Source organism: Pteronotus mesoamericanus, unplaced genomic scaffold (genome assembly GCF_021234165.1).
Source record: "Pteronotus mesoamericanus isolate MK-2021 breed Mesoamerican mustached bat unplaced genomic scaffold, CSHL_Meso_final contig_20, whole genome shotgun sequence".
NCBI classification, from domain to species: Eukaryota; Metazoa; Chordata; class Mammalia; order Chiroptera; family Mormoopidae; genus Pteronotus; species Pteronotus mesoamericanus.
In genome coordinates, this window is record NW_026555085.1 from 16,624,440 (window position 1) to 16,645,377 (window position 20,938).

At 34.9% G+C, this 20,938-nt stretch overlaps 1 protein-coding gene across 1 annotated transcript; it reads right to left on the reverse strand.

The window, feature by feature from the left end:
- Positions 1-10,845: 10,845 nt before the first annotated feature.
- On the reverse strand, positions 10,846-20,566 carry CENPQ (centromere protein Q). Its single transcript, XM_054568793.1, has 8 exons — positions 20,446-20,566; positions 19,411-19,465; positions 18,257-18,377; positions 17,626-17,694; positions 14,767-14,896; positions 12,393-12,512; positions 12,177-12,254; positions 10,846-11,110 (listed from the first exon to the last, which is right to left on the reverse strand). Exons 1-8 carry the CDS (start codon positions 20,545-20,547, stop codon positions 10,979-10,981), a joined length of 807 nt encoding a protein of 268 aa, XP_054424768.1. The 5' UTR covers positions 20,548-20,566; the 3' UTR covers positions 10,846-10,978.
- Positions 20,567-20,938: the final 372 nt, after the last annotated feature.

Genomic DNA, 20,938 nt, shown 5'->3' on the forward strand with positions numbered 1-20,938 from the left:
AAAAACAAATCTCCCCCCTATATTCAGTGCAGCAGAGCTTTTCCACCTAATCTTCGCAGCCAGGCACTAGTGTGAAAAAGATAATTTAGCTGGGCTTGAGAACCTGGTGCTACTGAGTGGCGGTGGATTACCCCTTTGCAACACATTTCCAAGACAGAGCGAGCTGCTCGGTTTCCCTGTGTGGAAACTCTGTATGGCCATAATGCTCAGTGTTTGCTTGTGACTTACTTAAAATCCACTGTAAAACTTCATGGTATATTTTATCTGAGTCTGAACTTATAAGAGACATATGTCTGATGACCAAGATGTGTAGGCTCCAGTTCAATGAGCAGGACACCTGAGGGGTTTGTATCCTCTACAGGAGTCAGAAGAGAACTAAGGATCAAGGTAGCATCAGAAAATCATGCTTCTGGACCCTAGCACTTAGAGTCTGGGCCACATTAGAAATTTGGAAAAGATCAGGGTTTCAGAGCTCAGGCTGAAAAAAGAAACAAAGAAACAAAGAATGGTGAAGTGTAGCCATTATCTCTTCACCCTTGTATCTGCTTAAATTTTCACTCACTCATATCATTGTTAAAGAAAACTTTAAATTCGTAGTAGATTCTCATGTTAAACACATTAATTTATTCTAATTCAATATCTTTTGAGAGAAAATGAAATAAAGTATTTCAAAGGGAAGTTGATCATGTATTGGGTTGGCCAAAAAGTCTGTTGTTTTCCATAAAATAAAAGACATTTTTAATTTTCACTAATAACTTTATTGATTTGGATATTTTGAGTATGTTGGCTATCTCCCCTGTGGTAGAATGTTGATTGTTCTCAATTAATGTCTCTATTTGATCACTATCAACTTCAACTGTCTACCCAGCCATGGAGCACCGTCTAGCGAGAAATCTCAGCACCATCTTCACAAATCACTTTTGACACGTTCTATTAGTCATACATAGCACCTCCATATACTCCCCAAATAGTTTTTTCACTTCAATTGCATTTTTACCTTTCTTGAAATAGTAAAACATAATATGTTGAAAATGTTGCATATTTTCTTCCACCTTCACTATTAAAATGTCTACACAATAATTCACCAATTTTGATTTTTTAAAAAATGTGTGTTGATATGACAGCTGTCACAATACAATCTAACAAAGCTGTTTCAAATGAAGTTAAAGACAACAAAGTGCTACTAGAGCCATCTTATAGAAAAAAAAAAAACAAATGAATTTTTGGGCTAGTCCAATATCTAGAGATCTTTTCACATCCCAAGACACAGCACAGTAGTTAGTACACAGGAGGAATTCTGAGTACTTGTTGATGATTTGCTTATTTATTGCCTGGTTTGTTCTCAAAAGGATCCAAAACCACTTATAAATATAGGTAAAATATATCCAGAAAAATTAAGTTTAAATTAAGATTCAGGCAAGGGCGAAAATAGAGGTACAAAAGCAACATGGAGTTGAGGGTGAGGTCAGCAGGCAAAGTGCATAGAGACAGCCCTACACACAGAGTTGGCCCTCTTTGTATGTAGATTCCATATTTGTAAATTCACCTGCTTGATAATGTATTTGTATCCCCCCAAATCAGTAGGGACTGTGCTTTTGCAGTCGTTTGTGGTCATGTGCAGAGCAGTGAAAAATTTGCATCTCCCATTAACCTGCATTTTCAGCTAAAGCTGAAGAAGGTGACTTTTTGTTCCAGCTCTCGTACTGTAAGGAAGTCCTTTATATGGTCTATTTAGTGCTAAGGGGTGTGTGTGTGTGTGTGTGTGTATTTGGCTTTTTGTTGGTAATTTTACTGTTTAAAATGACCCCCAAGCATAGCACTAAAGGACTAGTTAGTGTTCCTAATTGTACAAAAAAAACTATAGTGTATCATATGGAGAAAATATGTATATTAGGTAACTTTTCTTCAGACATGAATTATAATGCTCTTGATCTGAGTTCGATGATAATACATCAACTATATATTACATCACATGTCTTTAAACAGAAATATACATGCAACAAAATATGTGTTTATATGCTGATAAAAATGTTGTGACCAGAGGTTTGTATGAACCTAACCCTGCTTATATTTTCCCTAGGAGCAATGGTTCAAAATTCACTGAGACAGTTGTTCCTGTGAGTTTATTGAGTATAAGGTCTATGAATAATGAGAATCAACTACTTGCAGGAGGTGAGACCCCAGTTTTTACTTTAAGGTTTCTAGCAGCTAACACAAAGAGACATAAACATGATTAGTTACATGATTCTATTTCCCATGTCCTTATGGTCTTTACTATAGCATTTGCTTGATTTTTCACTTGTACCATCTCTAAATGAAGCCCACTTTTCTAGCTTCTAAATATTCAAAACTCTCCTTAACCTGCCTTTAATACATCTTTCTAGGCTAAGCAGCTATTTCAACTCACAAACAAATGACTCAGGGTGACATATATTGATGACATTAAAATCAAGGACATTTCTCCCAGCAGTTCATAGAGAGAGAAGATACTATAATGAATAAATAACATTGGAGAATCCGTTCAACAAACAGTAATGAATTGCATAAGGATTTATTTTATTAAATGAAAACATATTTTTAAAGACCACAAACAGAATACAGAGACTCTCATAGGTTAGGAGAATATTTTTTTACACATTATTGAATTATATTAGGAAGTCAGTCTTATGCTCACAATTCAATTATAAATTCCCTGTAATTAATTGTGTTCCTTAATGGGAGGTAAATGTTTGTAAATCCTTGGGCCAAAATGTTATCAACACATTCAGTAACTTAAGTCTTTTTTTAAAAAAAAGATTTATTTATTTCTAGAGAGAGGCGAAGAAGGGAGGGAGGAAGAGAGGGAGAGAAACATCGCTGTGCAAGAGATACATGGATCAGTTGCCTCTTCCGCATTTCCAACTGGGTACCTGGCCCGCCACCCAGGCACGTGCCCTGACGACCCTGTGGTCCCCAGAGCAGCGCTCAGTTTCCTGAGCCACACCAGCCAGGGCACTAACTGAAATCTTTGTGAAGGAAAATTATCATGCTCATATAATTTTTTGAAACTGAACTTTCTTTGGGAAGGTGTCCATTAGCACACAGAAATCACTTAAAATATTTTATTAATATTAACTAGACAATGAAAGCATGATACTATCCTTAGAGACTATTCTTATAAATAAATAAAACAGAAGGTCTGTTTTTATGGTGTAATACATCCTTTGCAATGCAATGGTGGATGTTCGTTAATGAGAAAAGAAAGTTTTGTTTTTTGTTTTTAAAGCACTGCAATCCAATGCTAGTAATTATTTTTTCAGATAGGTTTTCCGCTTAGATTCCTCTCTTACCTGTTTCTCTAGTTGTGCGCATATCATAATGCAAAAACTTTTATATTTTATCATGCTTACTTTCCCCATATCAATATTTAAAGAGTAAAAAAGTTACACCAAAAACAAAAAACAAAAACAAACCAAAACCCCAAAACAAAACCAAACACCTTTTCCTCTGAACCTAATTTATTCTTCCTATACAATGTTGAATTCCATCTCACCCGTATTTTCTCCATTTGTTCTTGCATTATAACCAATGATTTGAAATTTATTATTTTAAGGAATAAATGCTTACCTGTTCTTGAGAGTTTAGCCTGAAACAGGTCTTTTCACTGTGTAAACAGCGGCTCTTTCTTCCAGAATGGTGAATTTATTCCTTCAAGCCTACTTCCCTAATTAGTCCTTAGAGGAAAGAGAAGGGAGGGGAAAAATACCCACACCCGTAGAAAGGGAGGCATTTCTGATATCAGGTGAAACTTATCACACATACAGCAAAAGTATTTCCACTCCATCTTCTCCTATTACATTTAGTCTTATAGTGTAAATGCCATTGAATACTAATCTTGGTTTGTAGATGAACACTTTCTAGGCACAAACTTATCTGCCAGGATCTCATGGAAGAAAACAAAAAGAAATGGGACCTGGGCAAATGGGGTACAATAAAATAACATAGATATTGACCCTTTATATACTTTTATGTATTCTGAAGAAAATGATTTTGCTTCCCTAAACTTCCAAAAGAGGGTAATGTCTAAAAGGGATGCTTGTAAAATTGAGAGTATTTTTGAGAATTTTAATTCTTTTACTTTATTCTTTTAAATGAGAAGTCATTTGGAGTTTACTTGCTTCCCTCAAATAGCTGCAAGCTCAAGCATCATATAAGCATTTACATGGGAATCTCAGCATACAACACAATACCGGAGTCTTTGGATTGTAAACGGTGCAGATGTCTCAAAGGCATACGGAGAGTGCTTCAGCATGAATGTAGTTGCATGGGAGGATACCGTTTACCACTGGGCGTCTCATAACGTCAAATTCAAATGAAGGGGTAGGTTAGGGCATTTTTACAAAAATATTTTATTTATTTATTTTTAGAGAGAGGGAGATAGGGGAGGGGAGGAAGAAAGGGAGGGAGAAAAACATCAGTGTGAGAGAGAAACCACCTCGTACCACCCTGACTGGGGACCAAACCCACAACGCAGGCATGTGCCTGGACTGGGAATCAAACTGGTGACCTTTTGCTTTGCAGGATGATGATGCCCAACCGAGCCACTCTGGTCAGAGTCGGTTAGGACTTTCTTTACTTGAAGATGCTGATTTTAAATAATACAGTGGGTAAATGGTAGTTGAACGTGACTGGAAAAATTATATTAGATGACAATTACTGGACGTCAAAATAAGAGTGTTTTGATTTTGGTATATTGGTAACTTTTTTTGGAAGGTGTTACTGAGGGCAATATATACCTGTGGCATGTCCTAAGTACCTATATAAATCTAGTCTTTAGTAAATATTATTTGAGGAAAATTGATTTAAAAGGTGAACACATTCTGTTATTTGTGGAACAGAATCTGTTTTGTGTATAAAGTACCATACCAGAAAACCTTAAAGTTAGAAGTTAAGTTATTTATGGGCTCAGAGAAACTTATAAATGTCTTCCCAGATTTAGGCTATATCCTCCTCCCAAGTGCACCTTCTATTCTTTTTCTTTCAAAGTTCTTTGCTCTCTGTAAAACATCAGAACTAATTAAAATAGTTGCTTTTTACCATTACGAAAAGTAACCAATAAGGCAAACATACTATTTTTCCAGGAAAACTGCATTGGTTGAAGATAATTAAATGTGAAATATGTCCATTAAGCCAAGCTTAACTTTCAATGCTGAGGTTAAAAGGAAAAAGAATTGGGGAAAAAAGGTTTCTAATATAAGATAAATTTAAAGACATTTTCTTCTATGAACCCAAGTGAACAAATACATAATATATATTATCATTACACATAGAAAAATAGGTGGATTTGTATATTATTTAATAGAATTTACTCATCAGCTTTAGTAGCCCCTTGTATTTGTAGCTTATCAGCAAATTCCTAAGAAGTCAGTGACAATGGTTTTTCACTTCCTAGTTCTATCACTATTTGAGGATCTTAAGACAGTTATACTTAGTCTCCCTGTCTCAGATTCTTCATCTGCAGGATGGGGATAATACTGTGGGACACTGGCCAGGTGGCTCAGTTGGTTCGAGCATCATTCTATACACTGAAAGTTTCTGGATTTGATTCCACTTAGGCCGTATACCTAGGTTGCGGGTTTGATTCTGGTTGTGGGGCATATAGGAGGCAACTGGTTGATGCTTTTCTCTCACATCATTGTTTCCTCTCTATCTTCCTCTTTCTCTAAAATCAATAAACACATCCTCTGGTGAGGATTAAAAAAAATAAAAAACAGGGCCAAGATGGAGGCGTAGGTAAATACATTTTGCCTCCCTGCACAACCAAAAAGAAGGACAACAACAAACTTAAAAACAAAAAACAACCAGAACTGCCAGAAAATCAAACTGCATGGAAGTCTGACAACCAAGGAGCTAAGGAAGAAACATTCATCCAGACTGGTAGGAGGGGTGGAGAGGATGTGCAACAAGGTGGTGGCTGGCAGAATGGGCGGTCCCACATTTACGTGCAGATACACCAGGAGGAACAGCTGGGGAGTGAGACAGACCGCACAACCCAGGGTTCCAGGGTGGGAAAAGAAAGCCTCAAAACCTTGTGAGGTAAAAACCAGTGGGGTTTGCGGTGGCAGGAGAAACTCCCAACCTCACAGGAGAGTCCTTTGGAGAGACCCATGGGGTCCTAGAACGTACACAAACTCATGCAAGAATCAGCACCAGAAGGGCCCAATTTGCTGTGGGTAGTGGGGAGGAAGTGACTGAGAGCCGGCTGAGGGCTGAGCAAGCAGCATTGCTCCCTCTCTCATCCTTCCCCCCTACACAATGTCACAACACAGTGACCTGGGTTGCTCTGCCCTGGCGAATACCTAAGGCTCTGCCCCTCCCAATGTAACAGGTGAGCTGAGGCAAAGAAATATGGCCCAAATGAAAGAACAAAGCTCCAAAAATAGAACTAAGCAATGAACAACCTATCAGATGCACAGTCCAAAACACTGGTAATCAGGATGCTCACTGAATTGGTTGAGTATGGTGACAAAATGGAGGAAAAAATGAAGTCTATACAAAGTGAAAGAAAGAAAAATATATGGGGAACTAACAATAAAAGGAAGGAAACCAGGATTCAAATCAACGATTGCGAGCAGAAGGAAGAGAGTAACATTCAACCAGAACAGAATGAAGAAATGAGAATTCAAAACAATGAGGAGAGGCTCAGGAACCTCCAGCACAACTTTAAACATTCCAACATCCGAATCATAGGGGTGCAAGAAGGAGAAGAGGAAGAACAAGAGATTGAAAACTTATTTGAAAAAATAATGGAGAACTTCCCCCATCTGGCCAAGGAAACAGACTTCCAGGGGATCCAGGAAGCTCAGAGAGTCCCAAAGAAGTTGGACCCAAGGAAGCACACACCAAGGCATATCATAATTAGGTTACCCAAGGTTAAAGATAAGGAGAGAATCTTACGAGCAGCAAGAGAAAAGGAGACAGTTATCTATAAAGGAGTTCCCATGAGACTATCAGCTGATTTCTCAGAGGAAACCTTGCAGGCAAGAAGGGTCTGGAAAGTATTCAAAGTCATGAAAGACAAGGACCTACATCCATGATTCCTCTGCCCAGCAAAGTTATCATTTAGAATGGAAGGGCAGATAAAGGGCTTTCTAGACAAGGTCAAGTTAAAGGAGTTCATCATCACCAAGCCCTTATTATATGAAATGTTATAGGGAGTTATCTAAGAAAAAGAAGATCAAAAACTATGAACAGTAAAATGACAACAAACTCACAACTATCCACAATTGAACCTAAAACAAAAACAAAAACAAACTAAGCAGACAACTAGGACAGGAACAGAATCATAGAAATGGAGATCAGAGGGGAGGGAGAAGGGGAAGAATGGGGGAAAAGGTACAGGGAATAAGCAGCATGAACAGTAGGTACAAACTAGGCAGGAGGAGGTGAAGAATACTATAGAAAATGGAGAAGCCAAAGAACTAATATGTACAATCCATGGACATGAACTAAGTGGGGGGGAATGTTAGGGGTAGGGATGGTGCAGGGTGGAGGGGAATAAAGGGGAGAAAAAAATAGGATAACTGTTATACAGTAATCAATAAATATATATTAAAAATAATAAAAAACAATAATGACTGCTATGGGGTTTAATCCCCACAATGTTGTTACTAGGATTAAACTTTGGCATATAGTGTCTGGCATATAGTGCACATCACTAAATGTCAGCCATTTTTATCATTGTTATTGTTATATAGTCCTATTGTCCCATTTGGAAACTACATTAAGGACTTCCTTGGGGGTATGAAAGGGTGAAATTGGCTAAGGTATATATGTTTCTATTAGTTAAAATATGAATAATTTTATTTTTAAAAAGTAGTCTATAGTAGTTTTATTGAATTTGTAAAACATCCCTCCTACCTCTTTGTCCAATTTTAATAACTGTAACTGGTCTTTAGATATGGCTGCTACAGCAATTTGATAGCCTTGATAACAGCAGAGGTGCTTTAGAGAACAAACACCTAAGCCAACAGAAAGCATTTCTACAGTGGTTTAGTAGCAAAGGACTACATTCAGTGGCAGCAACTCTTAACAAGGAAAGCTAGTTTTAACATAAAAAAAGGCCCAGTCACTTTGACATGATAAAGTCCAAGTGGGAAATTTGAATTTCTCTCTGCTTTTGCTTGCTTTTTTCCCCCTTTCTCTTCCTCAAAGCTGAATATTTTCCCTCTTTCTCTTCCTCAAAGGAATGAAACATGAGAGGATTTAGAAGACTTAACGTTTGGAAACTAAGCCAATCTGCATGATTCAAATACTAATTTTGACAGGTGCACCTGCATTTATTTTTGGTAAATAGAGAATGCCAGGAAATTTTATCCAACCAAATAGAAGAAAGTAAATCCTTTAATTTCAGGTTCCAGTGCAGGTCATATTTAAACAAAACCTGTTTGTAAAACATATGCCCATCTGAGATCCAGGGGAAATGGGAGGGCTCCTGTAAAGTTTTTTATTTTTTTAATTGCTAAGAATATTTAATAAAATGTAATCAGAAACCCCAAACTTTTCAAATAATGTGATGCTACGCTGGTGAAGATATGTTTAATCCAGAGATTTTAATGTGCCTAAAGGTAGTGTAGATAATTTCTCTTGAATACTTAGCTTGATTCTTTCGAGCGCAGCAACAATTTGCTGACCAGAGATTTCCCATTTACTCATTATTACTTTTCTCTGAAATTCCAAATTTCTGCAGGACTCCATATAGTAAGAATTTTAATTGACTGACAGCACACTAAGGTTCTGCAGCCTGTGTTGTGGCTGCGTCCTGCGGCGCCCCTCCACACACACTAATTTCACCAATTTACCTTCCTTCCTTCCACATCATCGTTGGAGGCCCATTTGCCTGAATGTTCAGCAACGTTCCCTTCTAGCCTTTTTCAGTCTGATAGGTGAAAACATTCTATTTTGCATTTAAATGATTATTATAAAGTTGAACATCTTTCAAATACCTATTGGCTATTTATGTATCTTGGAGAATTGACCACCTTCCTACTGGTATTTAATCTATTCGTTACTGCTATTGTAAGTTTGTATTTTTATATTTAACTATTAGGAATCTATTTTAGCAAGTAGGAATATGAACTGCTGGCCCTCTGTCTCTCTGGTGTGGTTAGCAGTTTTCTTAAGACCATTTCTTGGATGTTTTTCTGCAGTTTATTTGAAATGCTGTTTATCATATGCTACACTTTGACACTATATATCCTCCATTCCAAAATAAGTATTTTTAGAATGTGAAGTTTCTGGCATTGGCGCTTATCCTCTCCTCACTGGAGAGCTGTATCGTAGTTGGCATGGATCGTGCTGAGGAGCCAGGTGGGTGTGGATGCTACACAGCGAGACGGCCATTTGAATTACTGGGACAAGGTGCAGTTGCATTTTAATTGGGTTTGCAATTAACTGTTAAATTATTTATAAGGAGTGCACCGAAATGCAGCCTTTAAAGAAAATGTTGTGTATGTTTTGAACCACCTGCTACCTCCCAGAAGATACTGTAGATCCCTCAAAAGATCATGTACTTTTCAAAGCTACAAGAGTGTAGCATGACCAGGTGGTGCATGAGCTATCACTTAGTAACAATGGAAAGTAAAAATTCTAGTTGTTCAATAATCTGTTAAACAGATGTTCCAAGAGAATCAGTGGATTTTTAATGTACCTCCCTCCACCCCCACGAAAAGCTATTATAAATGTCATGATTAATGATAGAAATCAGTGGGTTGGGGCTCTATTAGTCACTTTAAAACCACAAAGCTTTAAATTTACAAGTGAAGATTTTTAAGTTTTAAGATATTTTTAAAATCTTTTAGTTGCTTTGCCTGACATGGCAGTCCAATGCTACAGTACAGGTTTCCTATACTAAAAACTTTCTTTTGCTCTAAAATCCATTAATGTCCTTTTTGACCATTACTTCCTAAGAGGAAATTACCTTTGACATTTTTACTGAGCTGCCCAGGGTTTCCTATGGCAAGTGGCCTCCTTCACTTCAATGAGCATTAAACTGAAGTAGTTTAATGAAAGCTGTGTTCCTAGTGGTTGCAGCCTGGAGGATATTAACAGAATTATGGCACCTTCTAAATTAACTGACAAATAATTCTAGGTTAGACAGAAAAATAATTAAATTTCAGTTATTTTATTTTACAAAAAGAGAAAAGCAATCCAAACAATATATGGTAGTTGGTTAGAAATGATTTTTGATATATTTTAGTGATTATTTATTCACATATATATACATATCATCACAATGAGGAAAGATTTAGGAAGTTTTCTTGGTTTGGTTTTTGTTTTGAAGAAATAACCATGCTTACATTTCTCCTGAATAAATTTATAAAATAAAAGTATGATTTTGATGATAGGGGATAATAAATATTCAGCATTTATTCACTAAATCAACCAAAGAAATAAAATGTTTCTGCTACCTCCAGAGTTAAAGACACCTGGCAAATCTTAATTACACCACAAAGTCTAGGGAGTTATGTAAAAAAAATAAAGGCATTTGGGGATTTCTCAAGTTCCAGATAAGCAGACAGAAAATGCAAGTCATCAGCTAAAGAATAATAATGATAGCAAACACAGTTTTATGAACTAGGTACTATAAACACTTTACATATATTAAGCCACAGCATCAAATTTCCTCTGCACTAATCAATAAATGAGCTCTATTTGGCCATTATGAATTATCAGATTGTGACTTGTTCTTATTTTATAGTTTCAGGTAAATAACTGAAGTACAGCAACCTAAATGAGTTCCAAGACTTGGCAACTGCTAAAAACAGTTTTCAGGGCTACATTAGATGCTAATGGCAGATTGACAGAGGCTAATGTTAAACTCCATATTAGGAAATAATACATCCTGAAGAAGCCTTAGCCTCTGAAATATCATCATAGGTTAACAGTTTTACAAATTTATAAACATTAAATTAATGTGGAATAATCTAAAAAACATTCTTTAAGAGGCATCCAGTCTCTTATAGGCTTCTTTGATGAACGTTAACATGTTCTTTGTCTGAGATGAATTATGGAGAACATCCAAGTCTTTCAGAAGAGCACTCTGGTTTGGAATTTGTGTCAAAATTTCTTTCTGTGGGTACAATGTATGATGAGTTAAAATAATTCTTTTTATTGAGACATAATTGACATATAACACGTTAGTTTTAGGTGTATAACAAGGATTCAATATTTGTATATATTGTGAAGTGCACTACCACTAGACAATAAGTCTAGTTAACATTTATTACCATACACGGTTACGATTTTTTAAATGACATCTTTTAAGATTTACTCTTTTAGCAACTTTCAAAAATACATTATTATTAACTAATTACCATACTGTATTTTACATTCCCATGACTTATTTATTTTACAACAGGAATTTTGTGCCTTTTAGTCACCTTCACCCATATAATTGGTTTTTAATCTTATTATAAAAAATACCAAATGTATGTTATTTACAGAATGATATAATAAATCTCATGTACCTATCACCCAACTTCAGTAACCATTGACTCATTGCTGTTCTTCTTTCAAATCTATATTATTCTGTTTTCCCTCTGCCCATTTCTGTTACTTACACCTTAAGTGAATTATAGATAGGAAAATTTCAAATTATTTTTTGAGAAAATGTAAAGATTTTCTACCACTATAAATATTTACACTATATTATCTACTAAGGTCCTTTGAAGACAAATTACCAGTGTATATAGTCTATTACAAATAAGACATATTACTACTTTATGAAGAGTTTTATGCCATTGTTAGAAGCATAAACAAAAGCAACTGTCAGAAATTACTTCCAGAAATCTATCCTATGGTTATATGACCACACAAATGTGTAAAAATATATGTACAAGAGTATACTCAGTGTTATCTGTAGTCCCCAAAATTTTTATTTTCATCAGTAATTAACAAATTATAGTATGGTACATCCATACAATGGAATATTATACAGCTATTGACAAGAACTAGATATATCTACATAAATTGACAAAGAAAGATATTCCAATTTTAGTATCAAATGAGAAATAATTGTTTGAATATTTATGTCATGAATTCCATTTGTTTTTTACAAAAAGAAACAGGGCTTATAATGCCTTTAAAGATCCAACTCATAACTAGTGATACAGTCAATATAATAAATTGGTACTTACCTGAAGTATGGGTGCTTTGAGACTCTTCTGGGGAAGTTCTGGAAGGGAGAGTGCCCTGTTAATGTCTATGTGAAACATCTAAAGTAGAAAAAGAAAGCTACAGATTATTTCAAAAGACTAATTCCTCTCAGCTTATTATACTCAAAAGTTGTCTTGGTAAAATGTAAGTATTAAAAATTACACCCAGCGTCTAGCAGTACATTATTAAACAATTACCTGTTTTACCTTCGCCTCTTCTTCTTCCACCTCACTTGTCAGAATCTGAATTTTGTTCTTTAGGCTCTGAATATTCCCAGTCACTGACTCTGTGGTCTCTACTATTTTATCTATTTCTTCCTGAGTCAGAAAGAGAAAGTTAACATTCCAAATAAAATATTTTATTAAATAAAACTAAAAAAAGATATTAATATGCATATTTTCAAAACACCTTATAAACACTGCTAGAATTGTTAAGTATAGCTTTTTCTTTCACAAAACAGACTTCCTAGACACTAATTTATCAAGGTAATATTGTATTACAAGGAAACTTTATTTCTTGAAACAAAAAGATATACCCCACGTACAAGGAGAAACTTACCAAAGCTGCTAGCATCAGAGATTCTGGAAGATCTGTGTAAATCCAGCACAGACTGTGGACTGATGGCCTAAAAATCCTGTGTTCTGCCTGTTCATCTTTACCCCACTGCATACCCCGGACAATCATTGATCCTTTTATTGTCTCCACAGGTTCGCCTTGTCCAGAATGTCATACAGTTGTAATCACATAGACATAGCCTTCTCAGATTGGCTTATTTCACTTAATATATGCATTTAAGCTTCCTTCACATCTTTTCAGGGCTTCAAAGTACCTTTCTTTTTAATGCTGAATATACCATTGTCTAGATGTACCACAGTGTATTTTATCCATTCACCTACTGAAAGACATCTTGTTTTTTCCCCAAATTCAGGCAACTATGAATGATGCTGCTGCAAAGATCTGTGTTCAGAATTCTCCTGGATCATGTGGCAAAAATGTTTTGTGCCAAACTATCTTCCAAAGTGGCTGTACCACTTAAACTTGTTCCTCAGTCCTAATTTCCTAAGAATTGGTTGTTCAATTGAGACTGCTGTCAAATACAAATATAATGTAAACCATATGTATTAGTTTCCGTGTCTGCTACAACAAATTACAATCTGCTGGCTTAAAACAACAGAAATTTATTCCCTCACAGTTCTGGAGGGCAGATGTCCCAAATTCAAGGTATTGGCATGGTGGCACTCCTTCTGAAGGCTCTAGGGAAGATTCCTTTCTTGCCTCTTCCAGCTTCTGAGGCTGCCAGCATTCCCTATAGCTACAGCACTCCAATTTCTGCACGTTTGTATGTGGACTTTTCCTTCCTGTCTGGGTCTCTTATAAGGACACTTGTCACTGGATTTAGGTTCTGCCCAAGATAATCCAGATGATCTCATCTTGAGATACTGAACTTAATCACACCTGGGAGATTCCCCTTCCAAATAAGGCCATATTCCAGGAGTTAGGGTTTAGACACATCTTTCTGGGGTCCTCCATTCAACTCATATAGAAAGGAATGAATCAGAGCACTGAGTGAAGAATTAACAATAAAGACTAAAATTCTTCATGAAAAATTTTTTAAAATTAATTTTGTTACATTGCTTTGGTTATTTTCTTTGGGTATTCCTACCATATCCATATTGCTTCTTATTTGTCAGACTTTTGTGTTTGCCACTTTTTTCTTGATACCTTTAAAGTACAATCTTTCTTTTTGATTCTTAAATTTTTTCCCTTATTTTATCTTCTATTTATTGTAAGCATTACCTGCTGTGTTTCTTTGATTTAGTACTCCTAATTTAGTCTGCATCTCTGAAAGGCTTTTTCCTTTATTTCTAATTCTTTCCTGAGTTCTATAACTTAATTTTTTAGTACAGCAGGTCCTCGAATAATGTTTCATTCGACTTCCTTTTGTTATAATGTTGACAAGAAAAAAAAAATCAATTCCCTGCTGGGGCCACCACCTACGTGAAAATTGCATATATTCCCCATGTCTGTGTGGGTTTTTTCCAGGTTTTGGAAAGTCAACACCAACAAGTAACTCTAAGCTGCAGTAAAAAAAAGCAGTGGTTCTAAGTAATGCACATAGGAGAAAACTAATAAATACAAATTCCACAAACTCCTAATTCAGAGACTCTCTTATACCAATGAAGAACTCTTAGGCTCAAAATGCCAACAGTGATTCCACTGAGTAACTGACTATCAAGCAAACCACAAACTGCTGTGATGTAAGAAACATATACTTGGCCCCGGCTGGTGTGGCTAGTTTAGTTATAAACTGAACAAAGATAGTTCAGTTATAAAGTTTGATAAAAAATAAAACAGATACCTAATCACTAATATATTGGAAATATTTCTAACTTTAGAGGCCCACCTAAGTTTAGACAAAGTTTTTGCTTAGATTACAAAAAAAGGAATTTAATGAAAAAATCTGGTACAAGATCTAGTATGTATTACCAGAAGAATATTATAGTAATTTTAAGAACTTCTTGGTCTCTTCCCCTTCCCCCTAATTACAGACTCACTGTTCAAATCTCATACCTGCAATGATGTCAGACCTTCCTCATTAGCTCTGTGATATTCTTTTTCCATTTTCAGTAGACTTGACACATTAGTGAAATCTTTTAGCTTTTGGGGAGGGACTTTTAGGGTTTCACATAGTTGAAGCAACCTAAGGGATAGAATAAAAACACAATTATTAGTTTATATTTTGAGCACCATTAGTATTACTTTCGTTTTGTTTTGGAATACTGTTATCACCTTTTTTGCCCGCATATCCCCAAGGGCTATAATCTTTTATCAACAGTGACTAACCTTAGCAGAAAGTCCCCTCAAAAAAGACCTGACAAATCATCACTTAACCTTTCATTTCATTAAGATTTACTTCAAATCATGGGGCACTCAGGCTGATTCATGAAAGGAAAATTTTCTATTTTACACATTTAACAGTTAGATGCATTTCAAAATAAAAATTTCCTTGTGTTTTCTGTTTCCTAGACTATTTCAGCTCATAAGCCTATCATCTATTGTGAATTACTGGGTAAAAGATGAGCGCTACTCTGTAAGTCTTAACTATGAGCCTGGATTCCAAATCTGTTGTTTTAGAAAATGTGACCAGGACTTCATTAATTAATTTAATTTGATGACATTAAAGAAAACAGTCCCATACACTGTAAGGCAAATAAAATGCTGAGATTAAAATGCTTTGTTCTGAAGTACTACCAACACAAATAGTATTCAATATTAAAATTAAAAAATCCTCCTTTGAATTTGGTTGATTAGGACATCAGTAGAAATTGATGTATCGCTGCCCTCACTTCCTGTAGTGAGTAATATATGTTCTATGATTTGATTCTTGAATTCCATAGTAGAAAAATCTAAATTTGGTTGCTTCTAACAGAAGCACATTGGGGTGCTTTGTTCTATTATCTACCTTGAACAGTGGAACCCAAGACATCTTCGTGGATCTTATTCAAAATATTAATTTTTGTAAAAAAATAGTAGGCAGTATAAATCCCAATCATAATTTTCATTAAGCTGTTAGGATAAACTTCAGTTATCCAGAAAATCATCATTAGCGCATCACATTGAAGCATAAAAACCTGTCTACATAAATCTTCCCAAGAGGGGTTTTTGATTTCTTAACTAAAATAAAGTTTCCATTGATGAACAGTTTTTTTCTAAAAGTTTATTAAGTCAAATCTGTGGAAGGGTTATCCGCTGTTTCAAGTGTTCTAAATAGTAGTCAGATTTTCAGGATTCTTTTAAAATCTAATAAAACTACAGGTATAACATGAATACACCCTGCTATAGCAACAACACCTAATCACCATTTATATATTGTTTCTACAGGACAACTTCCCCAAAACATGTTCCTCTAGAAACTGTAGGGGCTAACCAATTAAAATCAATTTGCTAAGGCTGTATACACTGCTATATTAGTAAAAGGGAAACTACCTTGAGTATTGTTATTTTGGGAATGAAAGAGAGTGAGATGTGAAAGCAAAAATGAAGAGAAAACAGGCAGTCTTTGAACCATATGTCTCCATGGTTGCTACATGATGAAGAGACAGTCTATATGTTGAAGAGAATTTAATCTTTTCTGATGACCCATGGTGATCACAGTGAACAGCAGCTACTACATACTGTTATATTCTCATTTATACACCACACACGATTATTTGTTCTATATTAAAAAGACTATAAATATCTATATCTTTATTATATATTATCTTATTTATTAGCTTTTTTACTGCATTCCTTCTTCAATATTACGCTGTTATTCCTAAAAGCCGTTCACAGGCCTGCTTCTAGCAGTCTTTCTTTAATGTCTTCCACCTCTCTACACAAACTCCCACCCTTACTGACCCAATCCCACACTTTTTACTTTGCTGCTATCCTTCAGAGTTTACAATTAAAGTAAGCAGAATTTGTGTTCAGTCTTCCCAAGAAAGTACTAGGTCACAAACTTTTCCAGGTACACTAGTAACTAAGATGCAGAACATTCTTCTATGAAAAGAAAATGTACAAAATACTAGAAAAATGTCACTGAAAATCATTGACAGTGGTGTCACTTTAAAGAAAACATTTTTACTGTAGTGCAAAAGAACTCCTGGCCCTTTCTGGTGCACAGCTGACATTGTGCTATTTTGCTGTTGCTAGTTGGAGTTAAGGAACATAACTATTAAAAAAAAAATATTTTTTAAAGATTTTATTTATCTTTAGAGAAAGGGGAACTGAGGAAGAAAGACAGAGAGAAGTATTGACATCGATTGGTTGCCTCTTCCACACGCCCCAACTAGGGACCAGCCTGCAACCCAGGCATGTGCCCTGACCGGGAATTGATTGTGGAACGATGCCCTATCTGAGAGCCACACGGGTGAGGGCTGGTGTGACTTTTCAAAAACACATGAAAAGAAACCCCCATTTGTGACTTGCCACAAGATGAAGAACAGTGATATCCTGGAAAAAGACACTTGCTGCTTGTGCAAATAATGTAACTCAATATAAAGTTAAGGAAAAACAGCAATAGGACAAATATTCTATAGGATAAATAAGAGTGGTGAACTCTTAATTTCAAATTGCTCAAAATGAAATTGAAGGGAGTTCAAGTTGACAAAATATTTTTCAAATCCCAATACATAAAAGTAAATTATGGAAGCAGGCATTTTGTCATTTTCAGATTCTTCATTAAAAATTCTCTTAAAGAATTCAGAATTGCATATAGCAGCCGTTTAGGATAGAGTATACATTCCCAAATTGTCCTTCTTTTTAAAACAACAACAAAAACCCCAAATGCAAAACTGTTATAATCCACAAATGTCTGTTCTGGCAACACAGAGACAGATTAGATTTTTACTAAATATATTTTAATCATTTTCTTTTGCATAATCATATTACCTTTTCTTTAGGCAGTTGAGATGATATTGGATTTGTTCATTTTCTCTACCTTTGTTACTCAAAATTGCTCTAGAAAAGAAAAAAAAAGGATTGACTAAATGTTAGTCTGTAACACAAATAAAATGTTTAGTTTTTCTCTGATTTTTTTCAAATCCCTCTCCTTCCTAGCCAGTCTGAATGAATTGCTTTTCCTTCTGTATACATTTTAAGCAGAGGTGTAATCAAAGTTCTTTTTATCATATTACATGTTGTATTTGCTTTATATGCCTGACTTTTCTAATAGATTTCATCTCCTTGATGGCAGAATTCTTATTTCCTTTGACTCTCCTCTGGCATGGTAACTTCCAACTAAAGGGTCAATTTAAACTCAACCCCTTCCTGAAGTTGAAGTTCCTGAAGTTCTCTTGATAGAACGTGTTAAAGTTTACAGATTGGGCTATACAGACTTCATTTTTATTTGTGTGATGGAAAATTTTTTTGCTACAGTTAATGCCATTGAAAGAAAATAAATATACCTTCTTCTGGAAGAGAAAATACCCTATCACCATAAAATAGGTAACATTTAAAAGAAGACTGTCTATAGAAAATACAAGTAGAAATCAAGAGTTAAATGGAAAAATTTCATACTCACATTATTACTGTTTCCATCATAGTCTGCAAATGCTTTCTGCTATTTTTCGAAAGAGGTTGCCAGGTTTTTCTCTTGCTGAATGCTATCTTTACTTGTTTTAGACTAGTTTGCTCTGTTTGTCCTATCTCTGATGAAAGAAGAGACTCTGGTCAATCTAGAAAGTTGTATGTTTCTACTTAAAAAATGATTGATATATAAGTTTATCTAAAAAAGCTAATGGGGTTATGAGAACCAAAATATTATAAAGCTATATAAATTGTTTAATTTCCTTTTTAATGCACAGCTATAACATGCCAGGAATTGAATATGAATATGCTATCTACTGTTAACTAAAATAACATTGACTGATACTGCAGATATAAACCTGAGACAATTTTAAATGAAGAACTAAACTACAATTATTAGGATTCAACATAAGAGTATGGGTCTCAGAAATGACCTTAATTAAAAAGTTTGTTAAGACTAGAAAACTATTTCTATTAAATGTTGGATGGCAACCAGAACAAAAGAGATTAACCAAACCGCAGACACTTAATGTTTAGATTTTTAATTGTTCTACTTACAAGGGATAAACAGAGGAATTATACTATTGGTTCACATGAAAATTTGTTTTAGAAAGAAGACCAAATAATTATAAGAATGAAAAGCATTATAAAAGCAAAAGTACTGTGCTCTATGGAAGTATAAACTGAGATGATGTAACCTTTTCTTAGGTAAAAAAAAGGCAGGGAATTCTTCCAGGAAAAGGTAAAATTTAAGTAGAGATGGATACTTTAAAATAATTTACTCCAAATAAAATTAGACAGTTGCTCCAAATTAATCTATACAGTGGTGGCAGAACAGAAGCATATTGTCTTGAAGAGAAATCAGGATATGTTTCTATATATCACAGATCAGTAATAATTCAGGCTGTGGTACACTTTTTTTCTAGTTCCTATCAACTTTATAGCCCTACACAATATTTTGCTAGAGATGGTAAATAAAATTTCAGTTAACCAAAGTAACTGACTAATCAGTAAAACGTATTCTTGCAAAAATGAGAATGTTGTTTATTGCCATCTTTTGCTTTTGAAGAACTCATAAACAAGATGCTGATAATTTTTTCATGAATATAGGCAACTTAAGACAGACTAAATAAGATAGAAAAGAAATACCTTCAGAAGACAGATGCTTTGGATGATTTTTATTTTTTTTCACTGTGTTTCTAACCTAGAGGAAAAAACATGTGCACATATACAGAGAGAATTAAACATCAAATATAAAGCCATTACTTTGATAATAGTGGTCATGTATACTGAAGAGAATTAATATAACATTTGGTTAGGTAGAAAAAAAGTATATTGCCACTTCTACAGAAAAAGGTTGTACTTGTTACAGGCAAAAAATATACTAAAGCAATTCCTGGACAATGGTAATAATGTACATTATTCCTGGACAATAGAATTTCACATGGTATCAAACAATGTCTTAAAGAAATCATTACTCATTTTACCAGTGAAATGGTGTTACATCCTTTACCTGCAAAACAAATTGTGGCTTTCTTTTAGAAGAGATGGGGAAAATCATGGTAAGAAAAAAAATAAGTCCCACCTAACTAATTGTTCTCTGTTTTAATAAAAATCTCCACCAACTACCAGATTCCTTTATCTTCTAACTTATGAATGCCATAGAATTAGTACACTCTATTCCTAGTCTTCCCATTTAAACACCTTAGCAATGACCTAGGATGCACTCCTCCCCAAAGAATTCTCTGATCAATACCTTCAGAACTGAAATAAACAATTTTTATCTGAGAACTTTCACAAATCATGCTGTAACAGCTCCTGTGTAACAATATGAATTGCTATAATTTGCAGTAAAAATGACCTTTAGTCCTTAGATACTCCTTTATAGAGAATGAATGATATTTCTAATAGAGTCCTGGATGAGCCCTGACCGGTGTGGTTCAGTGGGTTGGGTGGCATCTCGTGGATGGAGAGGTTGTGGGTTTGATTCGATTGGGGCTCATGCCTGGGTTGCAGTCCAGGTCCCTGGTTGGGAGCATGAAAGAGGTGACTAATTGCTGTTTCTCACATTGATGTTTTTCTCTTTCTCTTTCTCCCTCCCCCTTCTCTAAAAAATGAATAAATAAATAAAATCTTAAAAAAATAAAAAGAGTTCTGGATGATAAACGAGATTATTTTCATTACCTTTTTCTTTGATAACTCCACTTCCTCATCACCAGTTTTTCTTTTTGGATTTCTTTTTAACTGTTGAGACCTTTTCTTGGAAGCATTTGCTTTGCTAGACATCTTGATCTAAATTGAACGATTCTAAGAGTGCTTCAAAAAATCTGTAAAGATGAAAAGGACACAGAAAAATGCTTAAGATTTGCATAATATTTTGTTAAAGAGACTATAAATGTTCCAAATTGGCCTCATAAACATTTTAAACATATTTAAAAACAATAACATTGGCTTTTATTAAAGTAAGGATATCTAATTCAATTTCATTCCTAGATATTATCCATTTGTATGACTTTTAAAAATCATTTAACAATGATATTTGCATCTCTAACTCTATACTCCCCCATTCAATAACATTATCTCCATGTTTAAATCCAAGAAAATGGATATATAAAGTGTTGAATTATCTTACTCAGGTCACAGATAACTGTGATATCTATTATCTCACAGATATTAC

Coding starts and splice junctions, on each gene's coding strand:
- CENPQ (XM_054568793.1), bottom strand. CDS start 20,547: ATGTCTAGCAAAGCAAATGCTTCCAAGAAAAGGTCTCAACAGTTAAAA. Junction 18,378..19,410: donor AAAGCATCTGTCTTCTGAAG/GTATTTCTTTTC, acceptor CATCAGAGATAG/GACAAACAGAGCAAACTAGT. Junction 11,111..12,176: donor TCAAAGCACCCATACTTCAG/GTAAGTACCAAT, acceptor TTGTACCCACAG/AAAGAAATTTTGACACAAAT.